General features: G+C 39.4%; 3 protein-coding genes across 6 annotated transcripts; 1 reads left to right on the top strand and 2 right to left on the bottom strand.

The window, feature by feature from the left end:
* Nucleotides 1–1,551: 1,551 nt before the first annotated feature.
* On the top strand, nt 1,552–1,770 carry RB195_015828 (uncharacterized protein; the record flags this gene model as incomplete). Its single annotated transcript, XM_064206725.1, has 1 exon — nt 1,552–1,770. One exon carries the CDS (start codon nt 1,552–1,554, stop codon nt 1,768–1,770), a length of 219 nt encoding a protein of 72 aa, XP_064062606.1.
* Nucleotides 1,771–3,363: 1,593 nt separating this feature from the next.
* On the bottom strand, nt 3,364–6,760 carry RB195_015827 (uncharacterized protein; the record flags this gene model as incomplete). 2 transcript variants are annotated; one of them, XM_064206724.1, is made up of 6 exons in its annotated part: nt 3,506–3,529; nt 3,595–3,636; nt 3,684–3,836; nt 5,886–6,047; nt 6,130–6,282; nt 6,557–6,667. In XM_064206724.1, 6 exons carry the CDS (start codon nt 6,665–6,667, stop codon nt 3,506–3,508), a joined length of 645 nt encoding a protein of 214 aa, XP_064062605.1. The 2 variants fall into 2 exon arrangements, with proteins under 2 accessions (XP_064062604.1, XP_064062605.1); XM_064206723.1 differs by having other exon boundaries at nt 3,364–3,636; nt 6,557–6,760.
* Nucleotides 6,761–8,019: 1,259 nt separating this feature from the next.
* Nucleotides 8,020–14,481, bottom strand: RB195_015826 (uncharacterized protein; the record flags this gene model as incomplete). 3 transcript variants are annotated; one of them, XM_064206722.1, is made up of 16 exons in its annotated part: nt 8,020–8,127; nt 8,231–8,314; nt 8,445–8,585; nt 9,008–9,089; nt 9,141–9,244; nt 9,364–9,466; nt 9,843–10,015; nt 10,298–10,377; nt 10,930–10,957; nt 12,748–12,873; nt 12,974–13,081; nt 13,208–13,304; nt 13,367–13,521; nt 13,585–13,707; nt 14,075–14,254; nt 14,356–14,481. In XM_064206722.1, 16 exons carry the CDS (start codon nt 14,479–14,481, stop codon nt 8,020–8,022), a joined length of 1,818 nt encoding a protein of 605 aa, XP_064062602.1. The 3 variants fall into 3 exon arrangements, with proteins under 3 accessions (XP_064062602.1, XP_064062603.1, XP_013296081.1); XM_064206721.1 differs by lacking the exons at nt 10,930–10,957; nt 12,748–12,873; nt 12,974–13,081; ... (3 more) ...; nt 14,075–14,254; nt 14,356–14,481 and having other exon boundaries at nt 10,298–10,375; XM_013440627.1 differs by lacking the exons at nt 8,020–8,127; nt 8,231–8,314; nt 8,445–8,585; ... (4 more) ...; nt 10,298–10,377; nt 10,930–10,957 and having other exon boundaries at nt 12,730–12,873.
* Between the last annotated feature and the right edge of the window lie 399 nt (nt 14,482–14,880).

The raw sequence follows: 14,880 nt of genomic DNA, 5'->3' as shown, positions 1-14,880 counted from the left end.
CAAAAGCTAGAGATTTGTTTTTTTTTCAGTAGATATAGTCGGGTCAAAACGACATGGAGTATAGTGCACTTGCGCAACGGCTGTGGTCGAAGCGGTGCGGTGGAGCGTGGCGGTTAGGGGGACCACTCATCGCTGCACTTCGCAATGGTCCCACCTCGATCCCATCCGCTTCGAGCACAACCGCTTACGCAACTGCACCATGCTTCATGTCCTATTGACCTGGCTATAGACTTGACTCAATCTGCTTGAGCATCTGAACTAAAAATGAAAATTTTTGAAAAATCCCTTTCTAAACTCTCTAAAAGATCTCCAAGACAAAAGGTTCTTTATTGATTCCTGTTGCATTCTCTCAACCAGTTGATTTTTTTTTTTTTGATTGAACAACAGAAGTGGGGGCAATCTGTGCCAACCGAGCAGCTTATTCTCTATCCTGGTAATTTTTCTTTTTTTTTTGTAAACGAATCAAAACCAATTTTTTGCATGAGAACTATTTATTGTATAGATGTGACTTACAAAAAAAATAAAGTTATTTTGGTTACTTAACGCTTAAGAAATACTCTTCTCGAGATTAAGACATTACAGGTTACGGTCTAAGAATCTTTGAAAAAAAAGTCTACATAGCAACTTGGTCGTAAAGAAAGTTTATTAGTTGGTATTTTCAACGTTATCTTCAATTGCACCCAATATTATGTTCGAAAAAAAAAAGAGAAACGAGACATGTCAGCAAACATCAATCAGATCCGGAAAGCACGCAAAAACAGCCAGTAATCTTAGGATTCTGTAATTATTAAAACGGGTATGATTTGAGTTAGATACGGGGGATCCAGATCAAATTTTAGCGGGATAAAGTTAATCATTAAAAAATTGCGGAAAGACATGGAAAATCGTCAATAATTTGGCTATTAATCTTGTGAAGAGCGCTAATAACACAAATAAAAGCGAATATAAACAAATAATAAATAAAATAAACAACGACACATAATGAATTCCTACCCTTCTAAAAAATAAGAAGGACAACGACATTACACTAGCGTAAAGAACAAATATGTGTACACCTCGAGACAAGGTATTAGACATTCGTCCATTCAAAATGGCGACAAAGTGACGAACAACTCTGGCAATTGCAATTAGTGCGCTTCACGTGCGTCATACGATCACAACGAAGCGTCGTTCAAATTGTTAGTCGTGTTTTTGTTATTGTGCTAAGGCATTGTTGTTATGCGTACTGCAACCTAATTAGAGCTATTCTAGAAACCATTGTGTACTACAGTTTTCGTAGCAAAATGCGAACATTCCATATGAGAAGAAAAAAACTCTTGAAAATCTAGAAAGGAATAGATTTACCTCCAATCCCGGATCACTGTTTGTATTCACCGCTGAACAATTCTGTAGCTATAAAGAACCTAAAACGAACGATTGTCCTTTTTGAACAACACACCCGCAACATTAGAGTCGTTTTTTTCTCGAACAAGACCTTCAACATTAGACCCGTTGTACTTCAGGAGAATCTCTAGTAAAAAATCGGTATGTTCAATCAAAACCTGAAGATCTATGCGACTGCGTTGGAAGCGGCGTGGTGAAGCCAGCAACCTCGATCAAAGTGGGCTCATCGCTAACCCTCCTCCGGTTGGAGTTAGTAATGATCCCATCTCAATCGATGCCACTGGATCCACCGCGCAACTGCGAGCTGAGCCGCCTACGCAACTACATAGTGCTTCAGTTCGTTTTGAACCCACTGCACAGGAGTACTCTGCTGCTCACCGCACATAAGAAAAATTGGAGAAAATTGCATACAGTTCCTTCTAGTGATACGAAACCAAATAATCCCCCATCGTACAATTCGAGATCTACTTTTCTTTCAAAAACCAATGGAAGGACAACATACACAAGATCTTTTCAAATAAAAAGACAAAAAAAAAAGAACTCTGAGCAATCCAACGTTTTATTCCATCATACACGATAAGATTCATAATGAACAAAATAAAACATCCGTAAGCTTGTTTACCACATGCGCAGAAAAAAGAAAGAGCATACAAAACACGTAGGCAAGCAGAAAACTTAGCTAACCTTACAGATTTATATAACGTTGTTCAAACAAAACCACCATACATGAAGTAACGATGTGCGAATCTACAATACGCCTCAGTTCCAAACGCGATAAAAACATCAATTAAAAAAGAACTTGTGCATTTCAATAATATAGCCCCATCGCTCTACATTGATTCCCTACACTCGCGAAAAGTGCATATTCTTGACGTTGTTAAACCCTGTTAAGCTTTTTTTTTAGCATCACTGCCAATCAATAACTTTAACAGCTAGCCGGATCTCTTTTCATGGAACCGCCTTCATTCAAAGGATTACACTTCTTTCTACCCAGAATCCTTACAACACCACCTCAAGAGCGAAGTTGCCGTCAGACAATCAGTACATACTGTTCATAAAAACTTTTAAAAAAATCAAAATTTTCAAAGTAAAACACTCGCCTTATCCTCTGAAAAACAAGGAATAATGCACGTACAAACAAAACAATACAAGCAGTACTATACCAAAATATTTGAGCAGAAAAAAAAAACATAAAAAATAAAGTTTAAGCAGTGAAAAGTGAGACTGAGACTACGCGATATACATGCGGTTTACGATACTAGAAGTAACAAAGCTTTTGCAAATAATAAATATGTTCCCCTATTCATGACTAACTTTATGATTCCAGAACATATTTTACAGTTAATAGGAGAAAATAGTGAAACCCCACGTAGTTGAGGAGAAAAATCACATCTCAAATTATGACCTATGCCTGGGTTCACAGTTGCGAACATGTTAAATCGATATGGTAAAACGTGAGAGGCGTTGGCCGTGGTGCAAGAAGTCGAGTCACCACGCATTCACATACTGTACCACGATGATAAAAAATACGAACAAGTGGAACTTGGTCGTTCGCCCAAAAAAATCTACGAGACCAAGTTATGTGCAAGGCGTGCGACAAATACTCCCTGTTTTAATATGTTATTACATGACGCGTGTTGATGATATTTTTGGTTAGTACTGCTTAAACGTTTGCTGTATCTATAGTCGGGTCAATACGACATGAAACACGAGTATCGTTGCGGAGCATTTGCGTACGCACTCGAAATGGCGCGGTGGAGGTAGCATTTGGAACCAAGTTGGGACCGTCGCAAACTACAGCGATAGGTGGTGCCAGTAAGGATATCACCACGCTCCTAGCCACTACGCTCCACCGAAGCACCTCGAAGGAAGCTGCGTACGCAATTGCGTACGTGTTTCATGTCGTTTTGACCCTACTATACACCTCATTTTTGCACTACAGCCATTGCACTCGATACTAGGATTCTTCCTCAATGAAAACTATACTACATTCCTAAGGGGCTGACCGTCCCATCGTTGCGTCATCGCTGTAGATGATGAACAATTACTACATACAAACTGAACAATGGGCGCTGTTCCAATCGCTGTGAAACTAACTGCACTCTGATCACTTGTGGACAAGTTATTGCCACATGTGGGACAAAATCTGAACAATTTCAGCAACATTCTTCCTTGTACCATATAGAACTTATCCAGGATGTTTGGCTCCACCTGAGACGATTGCAGGTCATTTTCTGATCTTGTTGACGAGTTCTATAAAAACTGCTGTTACAACGAACGCGAAACAAACAAAAAATCACCTCTTGAGCATCTTCGTCGCGAGAAAGAGAATCATATGACGTGACATCGATTACAGGAGACAGGCTTAGGTCACTTTTTATTGTATCTTCAACATGCTGTGTTTCTTCAGGGACGGCGCCATCAAGAACTTCCTCTTTAAGTTTCTTCACATGCTAAATTTGACAAATGTGAAAAAAGGAGGTCATCAGCAACTAGTGCGATCAGAACGCTCGTTTTTTCTAAATCCAGTGGAGGTTTTAGGAAGCGATTTGAGTTGTACCTTGAGGCCACCAGTTACAGTAACTTTAAAGGCAGCATACCACGAATCTGACGTGATGAGGGAGTCCGCAGGAAAAGACGGGTGCAAGGTTGTAGATTGCGAGATCCGGTGTGGTTCGCTTATCTCTCCCTAATCGTCGGAAAAAAAACGGCGTGGAAAGTTCCTACGAGTTCCTACGAGCTTCGTAAGAACGCGCACTCTGGTACACTTTCCAGTCTCCTCAGCAGCCTACTAATTGATTTTACTTGTACAGGCTGCTGAAAAGACCCATTAATCCTCGACCGCTCGCAGTGGATGCTGCGGGTACACGAAGGTGGCGCATTGCAACTAAAGTCGTAGTAAAAAAAAGTATCTTCTAAGGCATTTTTTTTTATGACGACTAAGGAGAGATGATCAGAACCAACCCGAAAACCGCATCCTATAACTCCATCTCTAGCTTTTTCTCGTCACGTCATATTTGTGGTACGCCGCCTTTAAGTGAACGGAAATATAAACATCCACTCCAACAAAAAGAGTTATCTCCGAATTACTAGACAGAATTTCAGAAATTGTGATACACAAAAATAAATATATGAAATATGAAAAATACGAAGCAATAGATTCCGCCTCTAGGGAGAAACGAGTGTAATTATTCAAAACTGTAGTGCAACCATAAGTATTTGCAAAAAATTCAGAATAGAATTCAAAAATACATAATCCTGATTAGCCTATTGAACAAACTTCTTACATTAAAGGCATTAAAGGCGAATCTAAGGTGGTACGGATTTCAAGTGCATTTATTCTTATACGGGATAGTAGATTATGGAGAGGGGGGAGGGGTTGATTCCGTCCATTTCTTCACAATTGCCGTAAAAAAAGGCCCGGAAGATGCGGCGCGTGCACAAGGCTGGCGCGCTCCAATCGAACTCGTTGTAGAAAACAGCGCACCAGAACGCTCAAAGCCGCATCTTCTGGGCCGTTTTTTACGCCAATTAGGAAGAAATGGATGGAATCACCCTTCTCTCCATAACCTACGATTCCGTATACGAATACTCCACCTAAAATCCGCACCACCAGATTCGTGGGCGATGCCTTTAGTGACATATCTGTGATAATGGTCCAAGAATTCTTCCCAAGTTTTACCACACAGACTTGTAAAAAAAAAATTCCTATCTTCGTTGGTCTGATTTCAAATTTAGAACCAAGGGGGAAATTGTATTTGAACTGAAATATCAAGAAAATTTCCTAGTCTCGAAGAGAGAGAAACAAGGAGAAGAGAGTAGCAACAAAATTAACTTGCTTTCGATTTAGTGAAGGAAACAGTCTTTATTTCTTCCATCACTTGTATAAACAAGAAAAGCAATAATTTCGCATCTTCGGAGAAGTTTACAGCAATTTATTTCTGTTAGGATTCTCCTGCTTGTCGTTGCTATTCAAGGACACTTCAGGCATCTAGGGTATTCCAGAACAGCACCTAACAAAACATCGACCTTCTAGTTTTTAGAACTTTTTGTGGACCAAAGTTCTTTACTACCTTCTCTAAAAAACTGTGGAAACAGTAAAACTACGACATCAAGAACTAATTATTTCAAAGGCATCGTATCACGAAGCTGACGATGTTGAGATCTCAGGAGGACAATGTAGAATTGGGAGTGTAGATTATAAGTATATGCAGTATGGCATCTCTCAATCCACATAGTTGCCCTGCGAAACCGCGTATGAAACGGCTCGCAGGCGCGATGCTTACGAGAATGGGGCGGTATAAGATATCGCGGAAGTTTCCCACGCCGGTTTTCGGAACTATTAGGGGGAATTGAGCGTGAATACCTTCATGTAACCTACATCTCAGCTTTATATTGTCTAAGAAAGACCCCAACGGATCTCCCTCGGATTGATAATTTCAGCTAATCACAGCTTAATTTTCTGAAGAAAACAACAACGAGGCGAATCACAAGAGGGTTACCTTAACAATGTCATCAATCTTCTTTCGTTTCTTGGGCAATTCCTTTCTGACAGGCACGTATATACGGTTCGATGTGGCAGCATTGACACCACGAAGACCATGCCGTGCCAATACGTCATTCACAAAATGGGCTACATTACGCATAGTCAACGTGAGATTGGCCTAGAAACCAAAAGTCTGCTAAGTGTTAAGAAGTACTGTCTTCTCTACTACAAAAATACCTCCAAAGAAAAATAAAACCTACATCCATCTCTTTCGCGAATGTTTTCAAATCTTTCAGCACAACAGGAGGGAGCAACGTCGATAGTGAAGCTTCCGTTACACCTCCATCCACATTTATACCACATTGATGGAATGATCCGGTATGTGCTTCAATAGCAGCGGCGATGGACGACGCCTGAACTACGGCTATAATTTCACTAGATCAAAATACAAAAATACAATTTCCAAAAAACCGCTAACAAAATTCCGCCTATCATGCATTTACAACTTCACCATACATTGCGAGATAAAAATTTCTCAAAAATAGTCAACAAAAACTGTATTGTTTTTTACTTTAAGGAAAAAAACAAAAACAAACGAGATCCCCCCCCCCCCCTTGCATTCCTAAATTCTCTATTTTCGCAGTTTGCGTACATTGATAAATCATATGAAAACGAGTATACTCTCACCGCATCCACATAGTGTTCCCTGCATACCATTCTTCGAATTTGGAAAGAGCGATAGATTTCTTTCAGGTCTTTGATATCAAGACCGTGGAAATGGGCCAACGCCGAAAGCATAACTACTATATGCGGCTGGTGCGAGGTCCATCTCCCAAGAGAAACCTTCTTGAAATCGCCGCACACCTTGCAGCCAAAAGTTGCACGAGTCATCCCTGCTATGAGCGAAGTTAGTGCAGACAATGGAACCAAACTATAATGAGACTTGTAAAAGGAATAAAAAATAAATTAAAAGATAAAAGAAAAACGAGAAATAAAAAAGGAATACGTAGAAGATTTCCAAAGTAAAAAATCTATACTTCAATAGTTAACCTAAACAGGGCCACAACAGCTCTAACATTTCCACCCTCATTCATAACAAAGGGTTGAAAAACAGCAGCTCAAGCATTTGTAAATTAAAATTATTAAATTAAAATTAAAATTAAAAAAAAACTAAAAATTAGTAAATATAGTTCCACTTCTCAAGGTCAACACTTAGTTAAAAAATTAGTTGAATAGACATCAATAGATATAGTTGGATCAAAACGACATGAAGCACGGTGCGGCAGCGCATGCGGCCGCGCTCGAAGCGGCGTGGCTAAGTGAGCGCATAGGATCAAGGAGGGACCATGGCGAAATGCAACGAAGAATGTTACTGGATACCACACTACTCTACCCTACTATTCGTGAGTTTCTCCACTAGTTGGAGATCTTCGTCTTAGTGTTGTCAACTTCCTCCATAGAAAACGATTCAGCAGCGGTTCCGAAACAAAAATAAAATTATTGCTCTCAGAGCGCGACCCTCAACCAGATGAAAATCGGAACAATGCCGAATAGGAACAACAAGCAACAATAATTTCGAGAGAAAAAAAAAGTACATTTTTAATCTACTCCCTAGAATATCGCTGAAACTAAGAGCATGACTATAAAAAAGACGAACTGAAGTTGAAACATCAAAGTTACATATTTTAACCAGAACAAAAAAAAAAATGAAATAATTGAATGACACTGAAGATCAAGAATAGAATATCTTAGACGATTAAAGTGAAAGTAATGATAATATGTACAAGTAAAACTCAAAAAACAAAACATCTTCCGGCCGATGGCGATACAAATTCAACAATTAATACCATCCATCTGCAGCTCAATTTGTAAGGGATAGAACAGGCACTAACCTTTGATCACATCTAAGCTTCCAACCAGTAACGAAATTAAAATTTTATTACATGCTTCTTCTCAACCAAATCAACAGTTTTCAAAACAGTTCCGATGACCGTAAAGGTCTAATTTTTGTTTTCAAATAATAATAGTACATGACCAAACCATGGTGTGAAGAAAAAGTAGATGAATAACTTATCACAGACAATTCAAATAGATAAATTATTTAGAGAAACCAAGAACAAATTCCAGCCATTCTTATAGTTGTTGTTGTATTACGCAGCGACGAGGTCATCAAACAGGGCTTCCTTGGCTTGCAGGTCGACCACCCATGGGTGTGTAGAGTCGATGTCACGAAGTTGTGCAATGTACCTCTTCATGACCTTGAAATGGTCAAATTTCCACGAAAAAGCAACACAAAAATAACACTTCCAGTAATAACTTCTGAAAAAAAAGATCAGGATGCTTTTAAAAAACGACACTTACTTCATGATCCTTCCCAAGGAATTGGCTGACCGCAACAAGATTTACAAGTGCGTCACAATTGTTCGCATCACGCAATTGCGCTTCCTGCAATCACGAAAAATAGCACGACACTTGTTCCACTCTGCCCGGTTTCAAGGCAGGAGTTCGCGAACTACAAAAGTAACAGCTCTTCTAGAACGAATCTGTCCCGTGCACTATTCTTTTTGTCACTTACGTGAAGCAACGCCTCCGCCTCTTTGTGTTTGCCTTGTAGAATTAAAACAGCTGATTGCGAAACAAGCAACTGGGGGCTTTGACCATATTTGTCCATCATCTCTTGATAGATGTAATATGCATCTTTTAATTTGTCTTTGCCCTGAAAAACAGATATCTAGTGAGAAATTATTGCTTGCAGAGTTGAATAAATTGTTTTATCAACGTATAGAATGAATACAGAGAAAAAAAAGACTTGTGAATTTATGAGGAATAATCATAAAACCTCAGTCAATATTCCCACAGCTGATGGTGTATGAGAAATGCTAATAAAAATAGCATTGGATAAATATTGTATAAAAAATAAAAATAAATATAACTCGTAAGTGCACGAAGGCGTCGATAACCTAACATGACATGAAACTGTAGGTTCCCATAAATACTTAGTACTGGGCTTGTAATTGAGCTCAGTAATGATTTAATAGCTGTAAAACTTATTTTTAGGGAATACAGCTTCAGCAGTTTCAAAAAAGTCTCGAAACACTAACTTGAATAAGTGACATCTAGATAAGAGTATTAACTAACCACTGCCATATTAACCCAGGCAAGAGCGAGCTGCGTCAACGTAGCGTCTTCATCGATTTCATTCATCTTTTTCAACTCTTTCCTAGATTAATCGATGAGAAAACGAAAGCAGAGAAAGGAGCATTCAATTTACACTGCTAAGTCGATGCGGTCCATCTGCAATAACGTGAAAACTGTGGCTGAACGAGCTTCCAAGGAGCTGCTTTTCGAGAGAATACGCATGGCATCTTCGGGGTTCTATAATAATGTAGACCTCGAAGAAAAAAAAAACATTGCAGACAATAATCCAAGAACACTGAACAGAACATTACACTATGCACACGAAATTGTTACAGGAAAAAGAAAAGAAAACTCACGCCCTCTTCATTCAGAATGAGTGCGGCAACAATGCAAGAAGTGTCATCAGTAGGTGCTGTGCCACTAGAAACCTCAGACTGCACTTCATTCGCTATGCGTTTCCTGAAAAAGTATAAAATACAAAACAATAAATGAAAGCTTTATAGTGAACTTTCATTTGCAATCTTACGCTAGAAAAATATCGATCACCTATGTATTATCAAAAGAAAAAACACAAAAGAAATGTTACAACTCAGACCTGGGACGAAGCATAAATTAAAAAGGCAAAAAAAAGTCCAAGTGAAATCGAAACAGCTGTACACCTTTCATCCATATCTTGAACAAACAAAATAGAATAAGGAAGGAAACAAAGAACTGATAATATGCTATGAGAAATCTCAAATTTTACGCTTTTACGCTCATTAAAGGACTCTGAATTTGGGCAACACATGCTATTATTCTTAACAGAAATAGGTGATTTGGTGAAAAAGGATATTACTTGTTGGCATGATTCTGATACTCCGCTAGACGTCGTACAGCCTTCAAAGCAGGATTATCATTTTTCTCGGAGATCTCGCTGAGCACTACCGAAGCTTTTCCCTGGGCAATATAAGAGCGGTATGTGAATACATCTTTGGCAAGCTTCACATCTTCAGCTTTCGTAATTAACTTCTGGAAGTAAAGAACGAATATCAAAGTTCAACAAACAATGATAATGCTTGACCAGATCCAACTCAAAAAAAAGAAGAAAAAAAAACAAGCTCTGAATAGTTTTAGAAATACTCTTCAGATGTAAAGAACAATAGGATTGTTTCTCTTTTTTCCAAATCCGTATGTGAAAGTTCATTTTCTATTGATAAAAGATCTTCTCTAAAAACGCGTACGCCAGTATTTCAACAATCCGTACTTCTATTTTAAGAAAGCTATTTTAGCGAGAAGATTTTGCACACTTACTTGGGCTTCAAGGATGCATTGTTGGTAATGTCCAAGAAAGAATGCATTTTTGACGTCGAAAAGGAGATCGACGGACATCTCTGAATGATCTTAGATATAATATTCATTTTCGGCGTTGAGGTAAAACAGAGAAAAAACGCAACACCGCCAAATGGAATTGTGAAAAACCGTTACAGAGACCGACAGTAGCTCTTTTCCATCTAAGCCACAAGAGAAGAAACGCAAAGGAAACGAGAATAAAAGAACCCAAGTCAGAAAGATCGTGCAACAAACGTACATCGGTGAAAGGGACGAGACGAGCACTGCCAGCAACACGTTGCGGTGGTGGAAACTCGTCCAATATTTGCGGCACGGTCAAATTTTTGCGCGGTATTGCGATTCGCAAATTCTTCGTAGGGTCCCTTGTCAGATTCTGGGAAGTTTTATGCTCCACTTATATGTTCTACTGGTTTTTGATGAACCAAAAAATCCTATGACTGTTTCGAAGGGGCCGCTTATAAGGAAATCTATTGGACAAAGATGAGCACAGACTTCAAAACCGGTTCCGTACCGAATTTGTTTTCATCGTAGTGCGAAGGCTGTTGTCAACTGGGATAAATTTTTAAGTGCTTCGCACAACCCCTCTAACTCACCTCTACCATGCGCGTCGACCACTAATACCTCTCATTCACTATTGCTTTTGAGTCCACACAAAACTTAGATAAGTCTGTTCCTTGCTTCAAATCGTCCCGCGATAGCTCTGCCATACGTCTCTATTAGGTGCATTCTTGACAACACAGAACTTTCTTAAAGGCATCACACCATGAATTTGGGGTGGTACGAGTTTCAAGCGGGTAATGCTTATACGGAGTCGTATGTTGTGGGGAAGAGGGTGAATCCGTTCACCTCTCCCCGTATCAGTGTAAACAGGCGACCCTGGAACTGTTTCGTACGACGACGTGCAATCCGCAACCTTCCCCCCCTGATTCGTCCGAATGGGTTTTCAACGACTCGCAGGCGGGGCGCAAAGATTGCGCACGGCAACAGAAGCCAACGTACGAAATAGTTCCGGGGTCGTCCGTTTACACTGATATAGGGGGAGACGAACGGAATCACCCTCTTCCCCACAATCCATGACTCAGTATAGGCATTACCCGGCTGAAACCTACACCATCCTAGATTCATGTGCTGGTGCCTTTAAGCGGAACTGTAATAAGTGAAAAAGTAACCGCCATTAGGGTAAAAAAAAAACTATGGAAATAGAAAAAACCTACCATGTTCAGCACGAAAATCAATACGACGGAAAGGATTTATGAGATCTTTACAAATTCAAGCAATGACACAAGAATATATTTAATTCCAAACATTCAAACTGCGACATTCTCGAGTAAAAATTGTTATTGTCATGGTTAAAATGTTTTGTAGATTGACAAAGACAAGAATGACAAGTAGAACATAACAAAGTAACAAAAACAAGAAACGATATGGCATAAGGCAATAAAATATGTAAAACAAAAAACAACTACTGCCCTTCATTTGTATTTCAAACTTGCACTTCAGGACACTCGTACTTTTGTACTTCAAACCATTTTTTACATGTTTCGAATCACATATATACTCCACTAGACACACACTTGCTCTGTGTCGAAATTGTTACGTGCGAATTCCACTAAGAAAAAAAAAGGAAAGAGAGAAAAGGAATCGCTGGGTGTTTCGAGTGCGCCATATTACTACTGTATTATGTGACAGACTACAGTCTATTCTTGCCACAGCATCTGGCTTAACAGGATTTGGTGGGCTGTTTCTTGAAACTTGTTTTCGAAGCACCCAGGAAATATACGGTAGCCGTGACAAAGAATGTCTATCGGTACTGAGAACTACCGTAGGTTTAGAGCTTCACGGTCAAATTCCGATTAACTATAAATGTCACTATAATAATGGAAGGCTAAGCGGAAGATAAAAGGACAAGGGCATTGATCAATCCATTTGGAATGCACTAAAACAATTAAGGATTACAGAGAGAATAAACGTATATACGGCCTACACAACGAATTTTCATAAACAGTAGCTGTATCATATCAATGCATATATTATGCTAAAGAAATCTGCTAGCAATTCATTGAACATGGAGAGATCAGATGGTTTTCTGCAGTATCGATCCATGTGCTGCTTAGGCGTATCGGAAAGAGGTACCCGCCCAGACGATCATCCAATATCGTACAAAGTCAACAAAACCTCTTATCTCCCCACAGTTCTAATGTTAAATTGAATTCGAATCCCCAGGTCCATTTTAAAGAGATTGACTAACGCCGGTAGTTTTCTTTTGTCCTTGTTAAAAAAAACGTGGAACACAATTAAACGCAACCAAACTAGAACTCACAAACTCGAAACACCCAGCAAACTAGGGATACACGTGAAATACACAAAATAAAATGAAATACTATAAAACATGTCTACCAGAATCCGCCGACCTTCTTTCCATTTACTTTCTTCAATTTTTCTTTTGGAAGTTTGTCGAAGATGAGGAAGCCACCAGATCTCTCAATCATTTCCAGAGGAACGTAGAATATGGAAAGCTCTGCAGAATCAGGTATTACCTGAAAAGGGATCAAATGATAAATAATTAGATGACTAGTGGAATTTGATATAAGGTTGACGCAGCATTTTCACGTGGAAAAGATACAAGGTTCTCAACACCTCATTGGGAAGAACAAAACACTCCATTTCGAAGTTACTTGGTGACGTTTCAGCCAGAATTACTTTGAAGAAATGAGTAGGTACCGCAACATTGTTCGCTCCAATAACCTAAAGACACAAATGTTCAACAATCAATAAAATCAGCGAAATACGGTTACTTCTACGAGAATTTCGAAGTTTCGCAGAAGGGAAACAAGAAGAAAAACAGGAAAGGACGATTTCAAAGAAATTTACCTTGTAGCGCACGTATTTATTCCCATCATCCGCTTTCCGCGGTAGGTAAAGCGGACCTGTTAATATATAGGTATTCAAACTCTTCTTGGCCACTTTCCTGAAAAAAACGTTCGCATAAACAAAAATAGCAGAAAGCTGGCATAATATAGGCACACCTACCTAGCATAACGTTCCAGATCGTTCCACTTGTCGCGGTTGAAACCCTTTCCTACTTGTGGACTCATGTTTGTAAGAAGAAAGGTCTGGTCAACAGAATTTTGAGTTTTTCTATGGTTTCCGGCAGCCGCAAGATGGCCGCGGTCGTAACCACTACCCTGCGAAAAATATAATGACTAGAGCAAAAAAAAAAATCGAACCATTCAAAAAACAACACTAACCCTGTAGTCGGTATTTTCTGATTGGAAGTATTTGTGGATGCTCGGATCTGCACGAAATTCACATTTCGATCTGTCCACAGACTTATCGTAGATGAGACTGGTGGGGGTCAGATGTTCACATACCTAATTGTTATCAATAATGAATTTCGAAGAAAAAAGAAGAGAGAAAATGCGGAAAATTGTGAAACAACAGAATGCCTGAGTCACATTTGTAGATGAGGGTCAAAAGCTCCAGCGACATAAGATGCCATTCATAGTCGCCGCCGAACGTGTTCAACCGAATAAACGCGACTGGAGCAGGGCAGAAGGAAAAGCGAGTGTTTGGAACAAGCCGCTCACCCGGTTGAACATATTCTAACGCGAACATGAATAATTTGTTTCCTTTTCTCTACATTGCTGCGACTGAATTATTCTACATCGAAATCTTCACAAGAATGTGCCTGCAGGTCAACAAATTTCAAAGAAACACTAGATTAAACGTTGATAGTACCCAGTGAGCGGTCCTTGTTTTCCTATCGTACGACAGCACAAAATCCTCGAAAGTCCGTAAATTGTCAAAACCTGGGAATCCATAGCGCATTATTTCTGAAGCACGAGACGGACCAATCTCTAGTAGAGGTTTAGCTTCTTCAGATGGTGTTAGTGGGAGTGGCGGCACCACTGGAACAGGCTAAAAAAACATAGGATTAATGAAGCGCCCTGAACTACCTCAGGAATTGAGGTCAGTGTTGTGATAATTCTCTAGAAGTAAATTGTTAAAGCACCACTAACCGAAACAGCAGTTGCAGCCTGAAGGCGCCTAAAAGGCGTTTCGTTTCCATATCGAGCTCCAAGCAAGAAGGAACCACCAGCTAGGACTACGACTCCACCAGCACGTAATGCTCTTCGTAGGGACATTACTGATGGCAATTTTTGTCACAAGATATTCTCGCTGAAATAATGAGAATTATGAGACAAGGCGTAAACAAAAAACAAATTTGTATAAAGTGACAGGTTAAGCAAGAATACAGGTTTAAACATTACTACTTAGTAAACTGAAGAAATCTATTCTCTGGATAACTGTGGACTATGAGAGATGTATGGGGTCATTGTTATCATATGGCGCACTCTAGTATTTTTCTTATAGCTCAAACATCACAACACCATCATCCCACTTCTACTTTTCCCTGAATCCTAGAAGCATCTCTGCGTGATATGGCGTCTATGGCTACGAGATAGCAACAAAGGAAAAAGTTCCCAATTACTTTGCGTTTATGAACGACTAAGTCTTCGTCCGTAACATTAAACTCCACACTA

This window comes from Necator americanus, chromosome V (assembly GCF_031761385.1).
Source record: "Necator americanus strain Aroian chromosome V, whole genome shotgun sequence".
NCBI classification, from domain to species: Eukaryota; Metazoa; Nematoda; class Chromadorea; order Rhabditida; family Ancylostomatidae; genus Necator; species Necator americanus.
Note: the sequence above shows the minus strand (reverse complement) of the source record. Positions and strands in the feature narration are given on the sequence as shown.